Source organism: Saccopteryx bilineata, chromosome 3 (assembly GCF_036850765.1).
Source record: "Saccopteryx bilineata isolate mSacBil1 chromosome 3, mSacBil1_pri_phased_curated, whole genome shotgun sequence".
Classification (NCBI taxonomy): Eukaryota; Metazoa; Chordata; class Mammalia; order Chiroptera; family Emballonuridae; genus Saccopteryx; species Saccopteryx bilineata.
The window spans coordinates 120,380,937-120,404,581 of record NC_089492.1 but is presented as its reverse complement, the minus strand read 5'-3'; the positions used below and the strand labels follow the sequence as shown (position 1 = coordinate 120,404,581).

The window sequence follows — 23,645 nt, the reverse complement described above, 5'->3', positions numbered from 1 at the left end:
TTCTCTTTGATTCAGATTGTGGTCAAAGGAAATCTCATTTTGTTTTATACTGAGACAGCTGGGGATCAGCAATTGCTGCTTAAAAAAAAAAAAAAAATTAAATACTTACAATGTGCTAATAGATCATTAATTGAGGATGGATCATATAAGGCAAAGTAACACATTTGTCAGAGTTGTGTGGTTCTTACAAGAGATCACCTAAACTTTTCTCCCCCTATCAGGTATAATGGGTCTCTCCCAAACGGCGATAGAGGAAGAAGGAAAAGCAGGTTTGCTTTATTTAAAAGACCTAAGGCAAATGGGGTGAAGCCCAGCACTGTGCATATTGCTTGTACTCCTCAGGCTGCAAAGGTAAAAAATAAATAAATAAATGTACATTAACTTGGAGAAATGGAAAGGCTTGTTGTACATGTTTATATTCTCTAGCATTCCTTTTGCACTCTGCACCAGAAGTTTCCTTTTGTTTGGATGGGAGAAGACACTTTGGAGACATGATATTTGAAGGGCTGCCATATGGAAGGCATTAGACTTTTTTTTTTTTAATGACAAATTAGGATCAGTGGGTGGAAATTAGAAGGAAACATTCTCTTTTCTTATTAAAAAGGGTAGATGTGGTTCTGGGGCTTTATCTAATATTTAGAATTGTGCAACTGTCTGCCCTGAGAAGTCGGGCATTCCTGCTGTTCCTAGAGGGCCCTTGCCTAGGCTTGGCAGGGAATGCAGTGGATAAAGAAGTGTATTCAGGTACAAGAAGCATGTTTGGGTGAGGCAATGTTTTCCCTTTGGATTGAATTTATTGGGGTGATACTGGTTACCAAAATTATACAGGTTGTGGGTGCACATTTCTACAACATATCATCTGAACACTATGTTGTGTGTTCACCACCCCAAGACAAGTCTCCATCCATCACCGTTTATCCCCCTATATACTGGATGAGGCCTTTTTTTTTTTAACTATGGGTCTTTCTCAAAAATTCTATGGATGTTCTTTTTTTTTTCTTTTTTTGTCTTATAACCCTCATAACTTTAGCATAGTGTTTTGAAAAAAAGTAGACCTCGATAATTATTAAATTGAATCAAAGCTATGAAAAAGTAAATACTGAACTGTATCTGCAGTATAACTTCTCAATCTCTTTGCCTAATGCTTTTAGCCCCTTTTTCTTCCCTGCCAAAATCTCCAAAACCTGGGCCACCATTTCAGGACACTAGGACTTTTCCTAGAGTGGTAGTGAGGGAGAATTTTAGATCTTCACATTTCTTATAAATTTCTGTACTTTCAATTGTGTAACACAGGCTGAATTTAGTTCTATGATGAGTGAACAAAAATTAAAAGTGTTTCTTAACTTGCAGAAATACTTATATCTTTTGCTAAGCAGTCCCAGGATATTGTACATTAATATTACACCATCTGGGGTATATTTTTGTAAGTTAAATAACAAAGGACAGAGCCTGACCAGGCGATGGCGCAGTGGATAGAGCGTCGGACTGGGACACAGAGCACCCAGGTTTGACACCCCAAGGTCGCCAGCTTGAGCGCGGGCTCATCTGGTTTGAGCAAAGCTCACCAGCCTTGGACCCTAGGTCGCTGGCTTGAGCAAGGGGTTACTTGGTCTGCTGTAGCCTCACAGTCAAGGCACATATGAGAAAACAATGAACAACTAAGGTGCCACAACAAAGAATTGATGCTTCTCATCTCCCTTCCTTCCTGTCTGTCCCTATCTGTGCCTCTCTCTGTCTCTAACACACACACACACACACACAATAATAATAATAATAATAATAATAGACAGAAATAGCTATATAATGTCTTGTTTTAGGTCAAAGCTTCAGTCCCTACTGTTTGAAACCCAGTGATTGTAGAAAAGGAACAGTTTCCTTTAGGTGTTTCTTTTTGCTCCTTTAAAGAGAGCAAATATGCTAAATAGGCGGTGGAAGTGAATGCCTGTTGGTCCAACCAGAGGAAGCTTCTTTCTAGTATTTCCCCACACGAGTACTTTGGCATTTAGGTTGTGCCAATTATTCCTTGTGCAGGACCCTCTCACATTGCAAGACAGTGCCTTTTAAGCCCTCAAATCATTGTGAAAGCCAAAAAATGTACCTAAATATTTCCAGATCCCCTTACATAGCTAAGATAACCTCTGGTTGAGAACTGTTATCATGGGAAAATATTTCTAGTACCTACCTCTGCAATATTCTGTACTTTTCTTTGCATTTTTACTGTCACGCTTCTAATATTTTTATTGTTAGCTCCTTTTCATCTTTACTAGACAACAAGAATTTTTAGGGATCAAAGATTGACTTTCCCCTTTCAGTTTTGGAGGAATGTGGAATGAGGTCATGAAGAAAACTGTTTAGTCTGGCAGTCATCTAGGATGAAGGGTTAAACCCTGCCTTCCAGTCCAGTGAGAACTTAACTTGATGTAGTTCTTGTTCTCAATCTAAGTAGGTTTAATAGCAAAAATTAAAAAAATTAATAAAAAACAGGGATTACAATTTCAAAGCACACAAAACCTCTGTTTTTAAATCTCTTTAGCAATTAAGAATTAACTTCCAAAATACTAAGCAGTTATTTGATTGAAAAGTCAGATACTTAATGCTGAGTTAAAGTAACTGTAGGTTTTAAAACCTGTGAAACAATTATACAATATTTATAAAACATGAAGTGTAATAAAAAAGAACAACATGCATGGGAATGATCTATGCTGCGTTCTTGAGGTCAGATGCCTCTATGAAGAAAGGGGAGTAGGGAGGGACATGCAAACAACCTTGTTTGTATCAGTAAAGTTTAATTTCTTTTAAAAAACAAGAAGCAAAAATTGTATTAGTAAACTGTAATAAAGCTGGGTAATGAGTACCCAGGTATTTGTTCTCTTTATATAGTATATGAAAATTTCATAATCCTTTTTCATCTTAAAGCTACATATTATTTTAAGGCTTTATTTATTACAGATTAGCTATAAGTTGAAACCAAGTAAAAATGTAAAATGCCAAAACTCTAATTGAGAAACATTTTTTTCATTTAGCTTTTCTGCATATAACCATTCTTTGTGTCTTGTATCTGTTTTCCTTTTACGCAACCTGTTTCTACTTCCTTTGTTTGGGTTTTCCCCCTCTGATGTTATCTTCAACACATATACATAGAACATACCTGAAAACAAAACTGAAAAGTTCTATTTAGCAATGTTTTTAGTTTGGGATAAGTCAGAAGTACAGTCGTAAGCATTATATCCATTTCCTCTGACAATGTTTAATCGTTCTATGAATTTTTCTGTGTCTGGCCCAGCCTATGACAAATATCTGTCATCTGCAGTCACAGAATGGTTAAAACCAGTTAACTCTGCTTATTGGTTAACTTTATAACTTTTTGAGTTACTTTAAAAATAAAATTCCTCTTATAAGAATTTGTATTCTCTTCTTATCAGAGCAAAACTGAGTACTGTTTTCAGATTCTACTTGGGATTTGGTTTTGATTACCTTATAATTTAAAACACAAGAAAGACCCAAATTTTATTGTTTTTGTACAATGAAATTATGTTCTTACTCTATAACTACTTCAAAGTATTCTTCTGCACCCCACTCAACCTGAGAAACTACTCTCACAGCTAAGGTTATGCAAGAGTTACTCATCTCGGCCCTGGCCCCTTGACAGTTGGTTAGAACATCCTCCCTATACACCAAGATTGTGGGTTCGATCCCTGGTCAGGGCACACACAAGAATCAAAGACGAATGCATAAATAAGTGGAACAACAAGTCTATGTTTTTCTGTCTATCTCTCTAAAAATCAATCAATCAGAAAAACATTTAACAGAGTTATTAATCTCTAAACTAAATTTCAGGGGGAAAGATATACCTTTTTTTAAAAAATCCAATTTAATTGACCTGCCAGCTAGTTTTTGCTATTAATGTTTTCTTTCTTAGGCAATAAGCAACAAGGACCAGCACAGCATATCGTATACCTTATCTCGGGCCCAGACAGTGGTGGTTGAATATACGCATGACTGCAACACTGATATGTTTCAGGTATTATATGTAAATTCTTTTTTCATTTAAAAAAAAAAAGTTAAAACCTGTTGTTAGTGACTTTTGCTCTGTTCAGATTAAGGATATTTTCACATATTTCATTAAATTATATATTGTTTTCTAAGCCCCATACATAGACGTTACTGAAGCATAGTTAAGAGGTGGTCTCTGAAATCAGATTTCCTGGTAAGCATTACTTAACATAGCCCATGGATGCCTCGGTTTCCTCCTGTGAAGTATGGTTAACAGAACTTCCCTCATATGACTATTAGGAGGCTTAAATGGTTTGTTTAGTACATGTAAAGTGCTCAGAGGTATGCCAGGTAAAGATGGTAAACACTTAGCTGTTAATAATATAGATAAAATAGTAGCTCTGTTAGCTATTATTATCCCAAAAAAAGAACCAAGAAATATTCTGTACATGTTTATGATTTTTTTTGCTACTACTTCCCTACCTTCCTCTGTAGACAACAAAAAGTACAGGCAGTTCTGTTTCTAACATATTGTATATGTCAAGTCAGACTTGTTTCGCAGCACATATTTGGTCGATAAGTTTCTTTTCTCCTCAATATCATGATTTTATACCAATCAATGGTATAAAAGAATGTTTCTATAAACTTAATAGAACAGCCAAACAAAGATATAAACAAAATTCATATATTCTCCCTTAATATTGGGTTTTATAAAGACCTGGGATTTTCTGGACATAAACTTAAGTACCTAATAATATTGCTTTTACAGTTAAGATCCCGGTGACTTTTTAACTTTTCCTTTACTTAACAAGGTTAAATGAATGTGAAAAGGCCTGGAGATATCTTTAATAATAACCAGTAGCAAAATAATTCTTTGAAGTAACTCACTCCCCCCTAGCCTCTTTAATGGAATCCTGAATTTTTTAGACTAGTATCTCGAGTATTAGAATATGGATGTTGTTTTTACCAAAAGATTAAAAATAAATAACAGCCTTAATGAAGATGAAAGTTTGGGCCTTAACAAGACTTAACACAGCATTAAGATGATTTTCCACATTTTATTATACTGACAACCAGTTAAGGCGAATGTGCTTAAATAGCTTTTTAACCCTTTGAGTAGTGAGTTTTTTGTTTTGTTTTGTTTTTTATAATTTTATTTTTTTAATGGGGTGACATCAATAAATCAGGATACATATATTCAAAGATAACAAGTCCAGGTTATCTTGTTCAATTGTGTTGCATACCCACCACCAAAATTCAGATTGTCCTCTGTCACCTTCTATCTTGTTTTCTTTGTGCCCCTCCCCACCCCCTTTCCCTCTCCCATTCCTCCCTCCCCCCCGTAACCACCACACTCTTATCAATGTCTCTTAGTTTCACTATTACGTCCCACCTACGTATGGAATAATACAGTTCCTGGTTTTTTCTGATTTACTTATTTCGCTTCGTATCATGTTATCAAGATCCCACCATTTTGCTGTAAATGTTCCAATGTCATCATTTCTTATGGCTGAGTAGTATTCCATAGTGTATATGTGCCACATCTTCTTTATCCAGTCATCTATTGATGGGTTTTTTGGTTGTTTCCATGTCCTGGCCACTGTGAACAATGCTGCAATGAACATGGGGCTGCATGTGTCTTTACGTATCAATGTTTCTGAGTTTTTGGGATATATACCCAGTAGAGGGATTGCTGGGTCATAAGGTAGTTCTATTTTCAGTTTTTTGAGGAACCACCATACTTTCTTCCATAATGGTTGTACTACTTTACATTCCCACCAACAGTGTATGAGGGTTCCTTTTTCTCCACAGCCTCTCCAACATTTGCTATTACCTGCCTTGCTAATAACAGCTAATCGAACAGGTGTGAGGTGGTATCTCATTGCCGTTTTGATTTGCATTTCTCTAATAACTAATGAAGATGAGCATCTTTTTATATATCTGTTGGCCATTTGTATTTCTTCCTGGGAGAAGTGTCTATTCATATCCTCTTCCCATTTTTTTATTGGATTGTTTGTTTGTTGTTGACTTTTATGAGTTCTTTGTATATTTTGGATATTAGGCCCTTATCTGAGCTGTTGTTTGAAAATATCATTTCCCATTTAGTTGGCTTTCTGTTTATTTTGTTATCAGTTTCTCTTGCTGAGCAAAAACTTCTTAGTCTGATGTAGTCCCATTCATTAATTTTTGCCTTCACTTCTCTTGCCTGTGGAGTCAAATTCATAAAATGCTCTTTAAAACCCAGGTCCATGAGTTGAGTACCTATGTCTTCTTCTATGTACTTAATTGTTTCAGGTCTTATGTTTAGATCTTTGATCCATTTTGAGTTAATTTTTGTACAGGGGGAGAGACTGTAGTCCAGTTTCATTCTTTTGCATGTGGCTTTCCAGTTTTCCCAGCACCATTTATTGAAGAGGCTTTCTTTTCTCCACTGTGTGTTGTTGGCCCCTTTATCAAAAATTATTTGACTATATATATGTGGTTTTATTTCTGGACTTTCTATTCTGTTCCATTGGTCTGAGTGTCTATTTTTCTGCCAATACCATGCTGTTTTGATTGTCGTGGCCCTATAATAGAGTTTGAAGTCAGGTATTGTAATGCCCCCAGCTTCATTCTTTTTCTTTAGGATTGCTTTGGCTATTCGGGGTTTTTTATAGTTCAATATAAATCTGATGATTTTTTGCTCTATTTCTTTAAAAAACGTCATTGGAAGTTTGATGGGAATTGCATTAAATTTGTATATTGCTTTGGGTAATATAGCCATCTTGATTATATTTATTCTTCCTAGCCAAGAACAAGGTATATTCTTCCATCTCATTATATCTTTTTCGATTTCTCTTAACAATGGTTTATAGTTTTCATTATATAAGTCCTTTACATTCTTTGTTATGTTTATTCCTAAGTATTTTATTTTTTTGTTGCAATTGTGAAGGGGATTATTCTTTTGAGTTCGTTCTCAGTTGTTTCATTGTTGGCATATAGAAAGGCTATTGACTTCTGTATGTTAATTTTGTATCCTGCGACCTTACTGTATTGGCTTATTGTTTCTAGTAGTCTTTTTGTGGATTCTTTGGGGTTTTCGATGTATAGGATCATATCATCTGCAAAAAGTGATACCTTTACTTCTTCTTTTCCGATATGGATGCCTTTTATTTCTTTGTCTTGTCTGATTGCTCTGGCTAGAACCTCTGGTACCACATTAAATAAGAGTGGAGAGAGTGGACAACCCTGTCTTGTTCCTGATTTAAGGGGGAAAGCCTTCAGTTTAGTGCCATTTAATATGATGTTAGCTGATGGTTTATCATATATGGCCTTTATCATGTTGAAATATTTTCCTTCTATACCCATTTTGTTGAGAGTCTTAAACATAAAATTGTGTTGTATTTTATCGAAAGCCTTTTCTGCGTCTATTGATAAGATCATGTGGTTTTTGTTCTTTGTTTTGTTGATATGGTGTATTACGTTAACCATTTTACGTATGTTGAACCATCCTTGAGATTCTGGGATGAATCCCACTTGATCATGATGTATTATTTTTTTAATATGTTGTTGTATTCGATTTCCTAGTATTTTGTTTAGTATTTTAGCATCTGTATTCATTAGAGATATTGGTCTGTAGTTTTCTTTTTTTGTGCCATCCTTGTCTGGTTTTGGTATGAGGGTTATGTTGGCCTCATAAAATGTGTTTGGAAGTATTGCTTCTTCTTCAATTTTTTGGAAGACTTTGAGTAGAATAGGAACCAAGTCTTCTTTGAATGTTTGATAAAATTCGCTGGTATAGCCGTCTGGGCCTGGACTTTTATTTTTGGGGAGGTTTTTAATGGTTTTTTCTATTTCGTCTCTACTGATAGGTCTGTTTTAGGCTTTCTGCTTCTTCTTGACTCAGTCTAGGAAGGTTATATTGTTCTAGGAATTTATCCATTTCTTCTAGGTTGTTGAATTTAGTGGCATAAAGTTTTTCATAGTATTCTACAATAATTCTTTGTATATCTACAGTGTCCGTGGTAATTTCTCCTCTTTCATTTTGGATTTTGTTTATATGAGTTCTTTCTCTTTTTTCCTTGGTAAGTCTTGCCAAGGGTTTGTCAATTTTGTTGATCTTTTCAAAGAACCAGCTCCTTGTTCTATTAATTTTTTCTATAGCTTTTCTGTTCTCTAATTCATTTATTTCTGCTCTGATTTTTATTATCTCCTTTCTTCGGCTGCTTTTGGGTTGTCTTTGTTCTTCTTTTTCTAGTTCCTTAAGGTGGGAAGTTAAGTGGTTCACTTGGGCTCTCTCTTGTTTGTTCATATATGCCTGAAGTGATATGAACTTCCCTCTTATCACTGCTTTTGCTGCATCCCATAGATTCTGATATGTCGTATTGTCATTTTCATTAGTCTGTATATATCTTTTGATCTCTGCACTTATTTCTTCTTTGACCCATTCATTTTTTAAAAGTATGTTGTTTAGTTTCCACATTTTTGTGGGATTTTTTTCCTCTTTTTTGCAGTTGAATTCTACTTTCAAGGCTTTATGATCAGAAAATATGCTTGGTACAACTTCAATTTTTCTGAATTTGCTGATGTTGTTTTTGTGGCCCAACATATGGTCAATTCTTGAGAATGTTCCATGTACACTGGAGAAAAATGTATACTCAGTCACTTTGGGATGAAATGTCCTGTAGATGTCTATCATATTCAGGTGCTCTAGTGTTTTGTTTAAGGCCACTATATCTTTATTGATTCTCTGTTTGGATGACCGATCTAGAGCCGTCAGCGGTGTATTGAGGTCTCCAAGTATGATTGTGTTTTTGTCAGTTTTTGTTTTAAGATCAATAAGTAGCTGTCTTATATATTTTGGTGCTCCTTGGTTTGGTGCATATATATTAAGAATTGTTATGTCTTCTTGATTCAGTGTCCCCTTAGCCATTATGAAATGGCCATTTTTGTCTCTGAGTACTTTTCCTGTCTTGTAGTCAGCATTATCCGATATGAGTATTGCTACACCTGCTTTTTTTTGGATGTTATTTGCTTGGAGTATTGTTTTCCAGCCTTTCACTTTGAATTTGTTTTTATCCTTGTTACTTAGATGAGTTTCCTGTAGGCAGCATACAGTTGGATTTTCTTTTTTAATCCATTCTGCTACTCTGTGCCTTTTTATTGGTGAGTTTAATCCGTTTACATTTAGTGTAATTATTGATACTTGTGAGTTCCCTATTGCCATTTTATAGATTTCTTTCTGTTAGTTTTGTGTCTTGTTTGATCCTTCTCTTTCGTTTTTCTATCTTTTGTTTTTATTTGGTTGTATTCCATACATCTTTCCTCTGTTGCTATCTTTTTTATCTCATGTGCTTCTGTGGTGGTTTTTTCAATGGTGGTTACCTTTGAGTAATGAAAAGGGTCCCTACCCTGTTCATTGTAGCAAACTATTTTGTGAGTACTTTTGCACTCCATCGTCCTTTGCTACTGTTAATCTCCATCTTCTCCCCCTCTTTCTTTTTGTTGTTGTCACAGTTTAAATTTGGTTTTATTGTGTTCTTCTTGGAGCTTTTACTTGTGGCTCTGTTTTTTTTTTTTTGTTCTTTGTATCTGATTGGAGAACCCCCTTTAGTAATTCCTGGAGTGGGGGTTTTCTGATGATAAATTCCCTCATCTTTTCTGTATCTGTGAATGTTTTTATTTCTCCTTCATATTTGAAGGATAGCTTTGATGGGTATAGTATTCGTGGCTGAAAGTTCCTCTCTTTCAGGACTTTAAATATTGGGGTCCACTCTCTTCTAGCTTGTAGAGTTTCTGCTGAGAAATCTGATGATAATCTAATGGGCCTTCCTTTATATGTTGTATTCTTCTTTTCCCTGGCTGCCTTGAGAATTTTTTCTTTGCTGTTGGTTTGTGTCAATTTCATTATGATATGCCTTGGAGTAGGTTTGTTGGGGTTAAGAAAACTCGGAGTTCTGTTTGCTTCTTGAACTTGAGGCTTTAGTTCTTTCCACAGGCTTGGGAAGTTCTCATCTATTATTTGTTTATGTTCTCCATTCCATTTTCTCTCTCTTCTCCCTCTGATATACCTATTATTCTTATGTTATTCTTTTTGATGGAGTCAGATAATTCTTGTAGGGCTATCTCATTTTTTTTAATTTTTGAGTCTCTTTCTTCTCTCTGTTGTGCCTCAAGTTGCTTGTCTTCTATTTCACTAATCCTCTCTTCTATCTGACCTGTTCTATTAGCTAAGCTTGTTACTTCGTTTTTCAGCTCGTGAATTGAGTTTTTCATCTCTGTTTGATTTGTTTTTATAGTTTCAATTTCCTTGGACATATATTCTTTGTGTTCATTGAGTTGTTTTCTGAGCTCCCTAAATTGCCTTTCTGTGTTTTCTTGTATATCTCGGAGGATTTTAGGATTTCTATCTTGAATTCTCTGTCATTTAGCTCCAAGTTTTCCAATATATTAAATTTTTTCTCCATAGATTTTTCCTCATCTAGCTGTGTTACCTCTCTTTCTTTTGTATCCATGATATTCGATTTTCTCTTCCTTAATGGCATCTGAGGGTGATTTTGTTGATAGTATTAATGAGATTTAATAAAGAATAAAAAGTTTTTAAAAAATTTAAAAAATAATTTAAAAAAATCAAAAAGAGTTGTTTTTTTAAAAAAAAATAATGAAATAAAGAAAAATAAAATAAAATAAAAATTTTAAAAAAAGTAAATTATTCCCCCCCTCCTTTTTTCCTCTCCTCTCCTCTCCCCTCTTTCTTGAGAAAATCTTGTGGTGAACTGTGAATTATAACAAACAATGCCTGTGATGGAGGGCCTGAATTGGGGAAAAGTAATAAAGGGGCAAAAAAAAAAGAGCGTATGGACCCACAAAAAGCAAATAAGGAAAAAATTTGGGTCAAGAATAAAATGATTTGCTTTTAGGTGTTGGTTGTCTAAGAGTTATGATGAGAGGAATAAGAGGAAAACGGAAAAATGGGGGGACCAATTAAAAACTTACTATTGTATTTAGTGGAACAAGAACTAGATAATATGGAGAGCCAGGGATGGGAGCACTGCTAGTGAGTTAAAAAGGTGAAGTAAAAACCCCTCAAAATGCCACAAACTTATGTTTGAGTCCCAGATAAGATAATTTGTTTGTTATTGAGGTTTGAATGAGAGGAGATGTAAAGGAGAAAGGAAGAAACTAATATAGAGGGAGAAAAGAGAGAGAGAGAGAGAGAGAAAGAGGGAACCACTAAAAGAAGAAAAAAGAAACAGGAGGAGAGAGAGAGAGAGAGTTAAGGGTTTTGGAGTGCAACCCTCATAGAGAGAAAGGAAGAGAAGAGAAAAGATAATGGGAGATGTAACACTTATGGGTAGTGTAGTTCAAGGAGAGGAGAGAGTAAGACCGGCAGAGAGTTAATCGGCCAAATTGGAGAAGGAAAAAAAGTATCAAGAATGAAGATAAGAGAAACAAACGAACAAATATAATAAAATGGGATAGGTTATAAAGTCTGCAGGTTATTCTTGATTTTGAGAGGTTATCTTCTTGCTTTTTCTTTTCTCTCCCTCTTCCTGGTCGGTGACTCTGTACCCCGGGTTCTGCCCCTTTGGCACGCTCAGGTAGAGGTTTGCAGTTGATAAGTCTCTATGGCAATGTCATGTATTGCGCTTTAGTCTCGTTGGCAGTCGAGGCTCATTAGCATTTATAGGCTCCGACAGTGAGAGAGCCCGTGTTCCTGGAGCCTTTCTCCTAGTCTTTCCTTCCTCAATTAGTAGTCTGATAATCCAGCTATGGGTTTGCTGCTGCCTCTGCCTGGATAGTAAGAGGCTCAAAGAGCTGGCAACTCCCCACTCTATTTCCACTCAGCACAGGGCTCTGGGTAAGGCTGTCATTCAGAGCTGCTAGCATAATCAGGCGGGCTTTCCACCCACTCAAAGATCTCTAGCTCTGCCACTCTGTCTGGTAACACAGGCGGGCACCCACTTCCGGGGCGCTTGGAGGAAACTCTCACTCACTGTCTGCGACCAGGATATCCAGCCAGCAGTCTCACGCTCTGAGTGAAACCCCCAACCGCAGGGAAAAGTTGCAGCGTTGGAATTGAGTCTCGCTCCGTCCCCGTGCACGGCTTTTGCAAGGCGCTGGGGCGGCCCGAGATTCCGCTTTGGCCCACACAAACGCCCCTGACTCAGCCCCTCTGTGCGATAACACGGGCGCGCACTGCTGAGGCACTCGGAGGAATCTCTCATTCACTATCTGCGCGCGCAAACCAGGATATGAGGCCGGCCGCGTCTCCCTCTGAGTGAAACCCCCGCCCGCTCGGAAAATCTCCACCGTTGGAATTAGTTCTCACTCCCTCCCGTGCGTGGCTTTCCCAGGGCGCTGGGGCTGCCCAGAGACTCTGCCCTTGGCCCACAGAAAGGCCTCTGACCCTGCCTCTCCGTGGGGCAACACGGGCACCCACTCCTGGGGCTTAGGAAGAAATCTCTCACCCACTAACTGCGCGCACGCCGACCAGGAGACCGGGTAAAATGGCCGCTCCGCTTGTCTTTGTTTGGGTTTGGCGCGAGTGTTAGCTTGTATTGCCCGGGTTGCCACAGGATCAGTTTTTCCTCGGCTTGGATCTCCGTGCCACAGCCTGGTTCGGCCGTTTGTGCCGCGGCGGCCTGGATCTATTCACCCCCTTTGCCCGCCTCAGTTTCTATATTCACAGTTACCAGAGAAAGCCGCCCTGTTTAGGTTAGTGAGGAAGGCGGAGCATTTCTTACTCCCTATTTCCTTCGGGGTTTGGTTATATATTTAGCCAATTTTTCACTGAACCATACCTTTGGGTGTATTGCAAAGCATCTGGAGGCTCCAAGTATAGGTTTTTCTGTTTCTGGTTGAAGATCTTGTTGAGTTTTGGGGGAGATTTATCGGTATCACTTCCTACCCCGCCATTACTCTGACGTCATCTTCTCCCACCGAGTAGTGAGTTTTTTTTCATGCTTGCTGACCCCTGGGAATGAGATTTTTTTTCAAAAAATGAAAGTAGTTTCAGTTATAGTTTTTTGTTTTTGTTTTTTTTGTTGTTTTTTTCAGTTACAGTTTTATTAACCTAAAATCATGTTTGTTTGTTAACCAATTTATGGAAACAAGAACATACATTTGCCTTTTTTTAATGTTGCCTTACTCATTTTTAAAATAAAAAGTTTTGTATGATTGTACTCTGGATGGTCAGGAGGCACGAGAACATACATGAACGTTGGTACTACTCAAAGGGTTAAAAATCACAATGCTACCTAGATATTTGCTCATAGACTAGAATTTTAATTTAAGAAATTACTTTGTATTTGTTTATCCCCTATCTTTTGTCAATAGTTACTGATACCTTATGAGTCAAAGATTGCAAAGTCAGTTGGGGGCAAAATTGTGATTAAACCAGGCATCCTGTATTATAGAACAGTGTCACTGTCTTATGAAGGTCCTGAAATAAATTGCACCATTTTTGGTTTTGTCTTTTTCGTAAAGAGATAAAACATTTCCCCCAGTAATAGTAAATGATCCTATCTTAGGCCCTGGCCGGTTGGCTCCGTGGTAGAACATCGGCCTGGCATGTGGATGTCCCTGGTTCAATTCCCGGTCAGGGCACACAGGAGAAGCAACCATCTGTTTCTCCACCCTTCCCCCCCTCTTCTCTCTGTCTCTCTCTTCTTCTCCTGTAGCCATGGCTTCATTGCAGCAAGTTGGCCTGGGTGCTGAGGATGGCACCATGCCCTCACCTCTGGCGCTAAAATGGCTGTGGTTGCAGTGGCCCCAGGTGGGCTGAGCATCACCCCCTAGTGGGCATGCCAGGTGGATCCTGGTTGGGCATGTGTGAGGGTCTGTCTCTCTGTCTCCCTGCTTCTCACTTAAGAAAAATACAGCCCTGGCCGGTTGGCTCAGTGGTAGAGCATCGGCCTAGCGTGCAGGAGTCCTGGGTTCGATTCCCAGCCAGGGCACACAGGAGAAGTGCCCATCTGCTTCTCCACCCCTCCCCCTCTCCTTCCTCTCTGTCTCTCTCTTCCCTTCCGCAGCCAAGGCTCCATTGGAGCAAAGTTGGCCTGGGTGCTGAGGATGGCTCTATGGCCTCTGCCTCAGGTGCTGGAATGGCTCTGGTTGCAACAGAGCAACAGCCCAGATGGGTGGAGCATTGCCCCCTGGTGGGCATGCCGGGTGGATCCCGGTCGAGCACATGCGGGAGTCTGTCTGACTGCATCCCCGTTTCCAACTTCAGAAAAATACCAAAAAAAAATACAAAGAAAAAAGTAAATTGATCATATATTTTCTGTATGCATTGTACCTGTGGAAGATACAAACATTTCTACATCAAAAACCTGAAAGCCTGACCAGGCAGTGGCGCAGTGGATAGAGCCTCGGACTGGGATGCGGAGGACCCAGGTTCGAGACCCCGAGGTTGCCAGCTTGAGCGCAGGCTCATCTGGTTTGAGCAAAAGCTCACCAGCTTGGACTCAAGGTCGCTGGCTCAAGCAAGGGGTTACTCGCTCTGCTGAAGGCCCGCGGTCAAGGCACATATGAGAAAGCAATCAATGAACAACTAAGGTGTCGCAATGCGCAATGAAAAACTAATGATTGGTGCTTCTTATCTCTCCGTTCCTGTCTGTCTGTCCCTGTCTGTCCCTTTCTCTGACTCTCTGTCTCTGTAAAAAAACAACAACCCTGAAATATGTCAGAAACTACCCCAATAAATTAGCTAGTCTTTGAGGAACTGGTTCAGTAAGCAGTCAAGGATTGCTTACCTTCTCAACTGAACAAGAAAATTTATTGTTTAAGACATCAGGTATTCAAATTCCAACTCCGTGCATTACCTGACACTGTGAAGTAAATAAAGGAGCCATTACAAGTTGATTACATACGTAGGTGCTACGCTGGCAGTCTAAGTGTGTGAAGATCAGTCTTCTAATTGGATGGAAGAAGGATGAAGAAAAGACTTTATGGCAGTGTCTTTTTATCTGAACCTCTTTTTTTTATCAAGTTGTATAGCATTTTGCCAATCCAACCAGTGGAAAGGCATTCTGACGAAAGATATGACAAAGAAGTACACAGTGTGGTAGAAGATGAATGAATAAGCTCCTTGTACCTAGAAAATACTTTTGTGTGAACAGAAATAACAGGAAATTAGGCTGAATTGTTAGATGGGAGGCAAATTGTGAAGTCAGTTTTTAATATCAGAAATAAGAGACTGGTAGTTTTTTTTAATGGGGATGGGAAAGAATGACATGATAAGATCTGTATTTTTAAAGCTAAAAGCAATTAGAGGAGGAGTTACTAAAGTTTGTCTTAACAAAATTGTGTTTTGCCATTGGAGCACAACCATGTAGGTTTCTTTTTATAGATACTTAGATTTCTTCCTTCTTTTACCTGTCATTACCAATATTACTCTGATATCCCAAATCTCCTCCAGGGCCCAGGTCAAATATCAGTTCTCCTGGCACACTCTCTCTTCCCAAATAAATGCTGCTTTGGAATATCTTGATTCTGAATATCAATTCTCAGTCCAGTTCTTTCAGAGGTCTGAGACCATTTTCTTTGGATATCATTATGTTTAAAATAAGGAAAGAGGGGACATTTAGTCATAACGTTAGTTAACCAACTAATTTCCCCTTAAAACTCTCCAAACTAAATAAAGACTTTATACTTGATAATAGGACAGAAACACTAAAGAATTTTATCCAAAAGTATGCCAATATGAGGAATTCCTGAGGCTCAACTATGCAAAGAATGACTTTTAAAAGTCATCACCTTTGTAGAGGGTCAGTATTTTTTTTCAGTACCCATGTTCAATTTCATGATATTACTTTGTGACAAATAGCATTAGTGAACTGATCATTTTTAAATGTTTACTTTAAAACCCTGTCACACACATCAGTTCTGTCATCCATTCCACTGATTTACTTTTCTTCTTTTAAACTCTCATCTTACAAAATGAAATTAATTTATTTCCTAGCTAGTACTCTGAAGTCTTTTTTAAATTCTCTGATACTTTACCAACCAGAACTCTTACCTGGGAACCTCGTCTCTGAAATATGGCCAAGAACCAGGAAAAAAATTAGAATGACATGTAGGCATATAAAATAAATGCCAGATAGGCCAAGCACTGAAATTTCTTTTCTCTGGTCCCTGGAGAACCCCTTAGGCTCTTACCAGTAACCTTTTGAAGTACTGTTTTTTGCAGTTTGGTTATTTGGTTTCTCAGCCCATAGCAGAGTAAGAGTAGCTGGTTAGAGGAGAGACAGTATGCTGCTAGAGACAAGTATGCCCTACAGCAAGAAATGATAGCTGACAACCTGACAGAAAAGACAAAGAAAATCTATGAAGTGCATATGAACTCAAAGCAAGACTGTGTAAGCCCTTAACATAAGGATAGGTGTTCTTGTACGCCTTTATAGCACCTAAAGACACCACACTGTATTTCAGCTGAATATAAATGGTATTCATAGTGTAATATCCTGGTCATCATAAAAATTTATTTTTATGTTAACTATTCTCTTAAGAAGAGTAATAAATGTTAGACATTTCCATCTAAAGGGGTTAAAATTAAAATCCACAGCCATCTAGAAATCTCAACCATCCTAAACTCTATTCCCTGAGGGTTTCATATATTCTAGGTCATAAGTTCCCACTTAATTCTGTGCTCTAAGTGATTATTATATCAGAGCAAGTCTGACAGATTAGTTTTCAAGGTATAGATGCCACCAGAGTTAAGTATGATCAGTTTGAGCTTTAGAAATTTCAGAGGCTTAATGATTTCACCTTATTGTGCCTTCCTTGAATGAATTTTTCACTGTGTTCCTTTGAATGGGTTTATAGACATTTCTTTTCCCCTTAGATTGGTCGGTCGACCGAAAGTCCCATTGATTTTGTAGTAACTGACACAGTTCCTGGAAGTCAAAGTAATTCTGATACACAGTCAGTGCAAAGCACTATATCAAGATTTGCCTGTAGAATCATATGTGAACGGAATCCGCCATTTACAGCACGGATTTATGCTGCAGGATTTGACTCATCAAAGAACATCTTTCTTGGGGTAAAAAGCTTTTTGCCTAAATGATGCATTATTTTATAATCACTCCTATTTCCAAATTAAAAATAAATGGAAGCTCACTTTTCTTCTACTAGGAGAAGGCTGCCAAATGGAAGACATCAGATGGGCAGATGGATGGCTTAACTACCAATGGCGTCCTTGTTATGCATCCACGTAATGGGTTCACGGAAGACTCCAAGCCTGGAATATGGAGAGAAATATCAGTGTGTGGAAATGTATTCAGCCTACGTGAAACCAGATCAGCTCAGCAGAGAGGAAAAATGGTAAGTATTGAGGTGCGGCTTATTTTAGCTACAGTAAACATACGGTGAGCTGGACTGAATACATTACATATTCCCAGAAACTCTTAAATCTCTTGTTGACACAGTACTAAGTCTGATTATCAAACACTAGCTACTAAATACTATATTTAAGATAGTATTTTAATGTTTCAATTAGGATACTCTAAAAACTTATTTTCCTATTATTAATATATTTTAAAACCTAAGCTTTCCTAAATTAAACTACACGGTGTATTTTCTGCTTATATATGTATTATCTTTGCCCTTGATATTTATTGGAAATAGGAGACCTACTGATTAGCCTTGGAAAGTAAGCCCATATGTACCATGTGTGTTCAGGAAAGATAACTGCTTATTGGTCCCAGATACCACTTCCTCATGGTATTCATAACTTTTATGCAGCCTGCCCCTTTTATTTTAATCATAAATTATATTTACTATAAAACCAAAAATATTTTATCCTTAATCTTTCAAAGTTACATTTTTCATGACTGTCTTTCATGTTTTTTAAGTATTTAGTAACAATTGCAGGAAATGTCAGTTCTGAGTAAGGAGCATGTAAGACCAACACTCTAAATGTAAAAATCCCAAACACAGTGATGAATGTGTTTTTTGATTCTTGTTTCCTCTAGGTGGAAATTGAAACCAATCAGTTACAAGATGGCTCATTAATTGACCTCTGTGGTGCAACATTGCTGTGGCGTACTGCAGAAGGCCTTTCCCACACTCCTACGGTGAAGCATTTAGAAGCTTTAAGACAGGAAATCAATGCGGCGCGACCTCAGTGCCCTGTGGGGTTCAACACACTAGCATTTCCTAGTATGAAGAGGAAAGATGTTGTTGATGAGAAGCAACCATGGGTATATCTAAACTGCGGCCACGTGCATGGCTATCATAACTGGGGAAACAAAGAAGAACGTGATGGAAAAGATCGTGAATGTCCTATGTGTAGGTCTGTTGGTCCCTATGTCCCTCTGTGGCTTGGATGTGAAGCTGGATTTTATGTGGACGCCGGCCCTCCAACCCATGCGTTTAGCCCATGTGGGCATGTGTGTTCAGAAAAGACAACTGCCTATTGGTCCCAGATCCCACTTCCTCATGGTACTCATACTTTCCATGCAGCCTGTCCCTTTTGTGCACATCAGTTGGCTGGCGAACAAGGCTACATCAGACTTATTTTCCAAGGACCTCTAGACTAACACAGTTGTCCTCCAGGACTGCATTATAAATTTATAAGCTAAGTGATTTGGGTTCTTCAACCTGTTGTCCACGTCACAGTTTTTCTGATCTGGTCATTTGCATTAAGATGAAGAATTTTTTTAACATTTATAATAAATAGTAGCAATTTTGGGGCAAAAATGTGGGAAATTGAAGCAAAGGAATTTCTAAAAGTACTAGACTTCTAAATTCTGTGTTTTTAAAATCTATTTTGAGGAGAAAAGACAGTCTAATTTGATGCCTTCGTTTTAATGTTTTTGAATCACCCATCCTCAGTGTTGAAAAATTGTTTTGTATAACTGAGGGTACTGTTGGTTCAAACTATGTTAGTTTACAATTTGTTGCAGACATTGTAAAATATAGCAACATGTATATTAACTTTTTTTCTATTTATCTTTATTATAGAAAATATCCTAGAATGTTTTGATAGAGTAGCATGGTAATGATGGTGTCACACTCTTGGTGTGAATGGTAGGTTAGCAAGCATAGCTCAAGGCTGCGAAGTTAGGAAGAAGGACAAAAGAGCCTCTTTTCCCACCCTCATCTAAATATGGAATTTGGTAAATTAGAACACTTTGTAAAACCAAATTCATATAAATTAGCATTGTATAAGAAGTGTTTGTTTTTAACCACATTAAAGATAATCAGGAGAGGTTTTTTTCCTTAATGTTTCTCTCAAGTGTAGTACTATAACAAAAACTTAATGCTAAGAAACATTTTATACGCTCCTTTGAATATGCAATTTAATCTAGATTATCTATTTTTATCCCGTGATAACTAATCTGTTTTTAGTATCAGCAACATTTGGCAAGTTTATTTTTTAGATATAAACTGGTTCATCTGTTCACTGTTTCTAGGGAAAAAAATCATTTTCATAAGAAAAAGCATAAATTAACAAGAAAGGAGAGTGACTTAATTTGATTTTAGAAAAAGAAGTACTTAATTATTCTGAGTTTAGCCTTATCCAGACAGTAAGGAATCTAGAGAGATACAAAGGGTTGGGTGATAATACTGTGCCCCTTTTTTTAATCTAACAGACCAGCCTTAACTTTGGGTTTGAATCCTAAGGAATGTTGCCAGTGTGACTCAAGGAAATGTTTGGTTGGCAGATGAGCACCATTGACAGCAGAGTGGAGGGACATCCTTGCATGGTCTGTTTATTCTCTGATTCCAATAAATTCTCCTGCTCTCAGAAGCAGGAAAAAGTTTTTTCTCCTGCCTCCCGTCCCCCCCTGCCTTTTTTTAATGCACCACAAGGAAAGTATAGACAATTGCACTACATCAAACCTTCGGTGGCACTTGTAGAAATCAATACACTTTAGATTAGACAGAATCATTATTTTGATGTTTTGATTTGTTTTCCTTTAGTTTGAAAAGTTGTATGATACTTAATTGACTCTAGCAAAATTTTGTATGTTGTAGCATAGCTTTAATTTATCCTATTACAACACTGTTCTGAATTTTCTTTTGGTTTAAAAACAAAAACAAAACCTGTTGCTTAGAAGCCATGAACTATTTTATTTTACTTCAACTTGTCAAAATTTCCTTTTTAAAAATGATCATTTGGGTTCACTCAGGAAATGCATGTCAGGAAATTTGTATTATAAATTTACTAGTTGTGATGTATCAGTAACTGCTGTTACCCCCTTTTCAAAGAACTACATATAACTAACTGATTTTGAAGTTTTCTAGATTGTCACATGCTTTGTGACTAATGCAAGGAAAACAAGTCCTGTGTTGTATTTGTTCTAGTCATTTCTATTCAGTCTATATATTGTAGCGAATTTTTATTTGCAATTAATTTATTCAAACTAAGTAAATACTTTTCAAAATAGATATTTGAATTTTGTCTCTGTGCATTCCTTTTTGCATAATGGGAATGGAAAATCAGAAGTGGTAACTTGTAAACAAATCTCTACACTTCAGAAATATTCACTTGAAATTGATGAGGAGTTTACATTTAAGATATAATTCTAAATCTCTGCTTCTCTTGGAAAGGCATCTCTTGCTTATTATTGGTTGATTAATTGAGGTCCTTTTCTAAGTAAAGTCCTGCTAGAGAGTTTGCTCTTTGAAGGTTGCATACCAGAATGTTTAAATACTACCTTGGTGACTATAAAAGGTTCATGTTCTTCCCAAAGTGCCTAAATTCCTCCAGCCAACTGGGAAAAACCTGGTTCATTTGCTATCAAGCTCATGTTTTGAAAACTCAGGTAATTAAATCAGTGGTCAGGTATTTTTCTGTTCAAGCATTTTGAATATTTCTTCTGTCATTTTGCCAATGTCAAATGGAATACTTGTACTTACTCAGTTGTTAGAGAAATGTCAGTATTCTGGCCAAGGAGAAAAAGTCGTATTCAGGTCTCCTAAATGCACTCTCAAGAAAAACATGCTTTATGGCTTAACTCTTTTATAAATATCTAAATGTTCCTTAATTTGTACAGGGGATTAAATTTTCCTTCATCTAAAATGTTAGGGTCGGGAAGCAAGACACAGTAAATATCCAAAAGGAGTCGTCGTTTACCAGGTTATCTTCTTGAAGATGAAATTGCTTATTTCCATCATATAAAATTCTAAAACATGTTAAACAGGATAAGAATAAATAGTAATACATAATATTATAATGTATAATAAAAATGCATAATAATATAAATACGTAATTACATCTAACATGAATATTTCCACTCCACTCTTCCCTCAGGATACCTCAGGAACCATGTGAGATGCAAAGTTTATAAGATAAATCAAATTCTAACACTTTGGTCCCTCATCCCAAGAGATTATCTTGTGCTACCTTACTTTAGAGACCACTGGCTAAAAGATTGAGATCCATTCTTTTGTGGTTTTGTTCGGAGTATTAACCCTTTTGCAAATTGGATCACGAGGTACTATGTAACAGAACTGCATTCTTCTATCCCCCACTCCCACTTTTGGAATTACTCTTATATAAGTACAGTGTGTCCATAAAGTCATGGTGCACTTTTGACTGGTCACAGGAAAGCAACAAAAGACGATAGAAATGTGAAGTCTGCACCAAATAAAAGAAAAAAACTCCCAATTTTATACCTATTCAGTGCAGTTCGATGTGGGCTCACGCACAGATTTTTTAGGGCTCCTTAGGTAGCTATCCCGTATAGCCTCCACAGACTCGTCACTACCAGAACGGAGTTTCTCCACCAAACTGCCGGTTTCCTTCAACTGCTTATCCCACTGAGTAATGTTATTCCTATGTGGTGGCGCTTCGTTATAAACGCGCCGATATTCACGTTGCACTTTGGTCACAGATTTGAATTTAGCGAGCCATAGAACACACTGAACTTTCCTCTGTACTGTCCACATCTCGACTGGCATGGCCAGGGGCTGCTCCGCTGTATACATGGTGTTACATCATCATCTGCGCATGCGCACATGCTGCCACACCATCCCACAGAAACTGGGAGGGTTTTCCTTTTATTTGGTGTAGATTTCACATTTCTATTGTCTTTTGTTGCTTTCTTGTGACCGGTCAAAAGTGTGCCATGACTTTACGGACACACTGTATATGTTAAGACCATGCCCTCAAATTTGATCCACACATTGATACAACAGGTATTTGAATATCTACAATGTAGCAAGCCCTGTTCTAAATATTGAGTGATTGTAGCAGGAAAAACAAAATTACCTCTCATCTTAAGGTTTGTATTCTAGTGGGAAAAATAGAAACGAATAAGAAAAATAAAAGCTAAAGCATGATACGTGAGCTGCTTTGAAGGGACAAATAAAGCACAAAAGGGACATTCAAAGTGTGTGGGGGCAATGTAGAATGTTTGCAATATTAAACAGAGCAAGGGAAAGCCCCACTGGAAAGGTGATGCTTGCATAAAGATCTGAAGGAACTGAAGGGTGTGGCTACTCAGGAGCAAAGCATTTAGCCAGAGGAAACCATAGTTGTCAGGGTCCTAAAGTAGAAGTATGCTTGGAGTATTTCTGCACTAGCTAAGAGGCCAGAGTGGTTCTTGGTGTGAAAAGGAGAAAAGTAGGATGTAGAGCAACAGGGTAAATGGGTCGTGGGGATGAAACTGGATCTTGGAGGACCTTCTGAGTGAGATGAGGCCATAGGATTTTGAACAGCAAAGTGACACTTTCTGACTTACATTGTTAAAAGGTTTAAATACACTGAAGTGGGAGCAAGGAGACCAGTTTGGAGATCAGTGCAGTAATCCTGGAGAAAAATGATGGTGACATGTAGCAAAGTGGTGGCAGTGTAGCTGCTTTGAAGAGTGACCAGAATCTGGGTATGTTTTAAAGGCAGAGCTGAATATTAGCTAGCAGATCCAATGTGGTTGTGAAGGAAGAATCCAGGATGATTCAGCTCAGCCTGACCAACTGAAAGGGTAGAATTGCCATTCATTGAAGTGGAGAAGATTATGAGCAGAATGGTTTGAGAGGAAGGTGCAGTGGTTGTAGAATCAGGACATTACAGTGAGACTCCTTTTAGACAAGATGTTTGCAAAGTTAAACTGTCTGCTTTTTTTATTAACTGCTGTCAAACTTCTTAAATATTATGATCAATGTTCTCCATATATAGTCTATGCTAAGTTAGATACAAACAAAAGTATTCCTCGTGATTAATGGCAGACTTTCTTTCATTGAAATAAAGTGTTGGGACACCTCTTGGGGTTCTTTCTCTGTTTTGGCTGCCCTCTCAGAAATGAAGTTCTGCTTTCAACTGCAGTAACTTCCTTTAGCCAACATATTCTGATAGCTTTTCTCCCTTCTCACTCACATACATCCTTTTCCTTAGCTCTTGCATTTATTTGTTTAAAGTCTACAGTTTTACCTGACCAGGCAGTGGCACAGGGGATAGAGCGTCAGACTGGGACACAGAGGACCCAGGTTCGAAACCCCGAGGTCGTCAGCTTCAGCATGAGCTCATCTGGTTTGAGCCAGGCTCACCAGCTTGAGCCCAAGGTCACTGGCTTGAGCAAGGGGTCACTCACTCTGCTGTAGCCCCCTGGTCATGGCTCAGATGAGAAAGCAATCAATGAACAACTAATGAAGAGTTGATGCTTCTCATCTCTCTCCCTTCCTGTCTGTCCCTGTCCCTCTCTCTGTCACACACAAAAAATAAA

General features: G+C 37.8%; 1 protein-coding gene across 4 annotated transcripts in view; it reads left to right on the top strand.

Annotated features, from left to right (window-relative positions):
• Window positions 1-20,075, top strand: part of PELI1 (pellino E3 ubiquitin protein ligase 1) — a 1,042,993-nt gene extending 1,022,918 nt beyond the window's left edge. For all 4 annotated transcript variants that reach the window (XM_066267253.1, XM_066267251.1, XM_066267254.1 and 1 more), the window contains exons 3-7: window positions 222-351; window positions 3,920-4,021; window positions 16,820-17,017; window positions 17,110-17,298; window positions 17,949-20,075. In XM_066267253.1, coding sequence (XP_066123350.1) covers window positions 222-351; window positions 3,920-4,021; window positions 16,820-17,017; window positions 17,110-17,298; window positions 17,949-18,515 — 1,186 coding nt within the window. In that variant the 3' untranslated portion in view covers window positions 18,516-20,075. The remainder of the gene's footprint in view (window positions 1-221; window positions 352-3,919; window positions 4,022-16,819; window positions 17,018-17,109; window positions 17,299-17,948) is intronic.
• The last annotated feature ends 3,570 nt before the right edge of the window (window positions 20,076-23,645 follow it).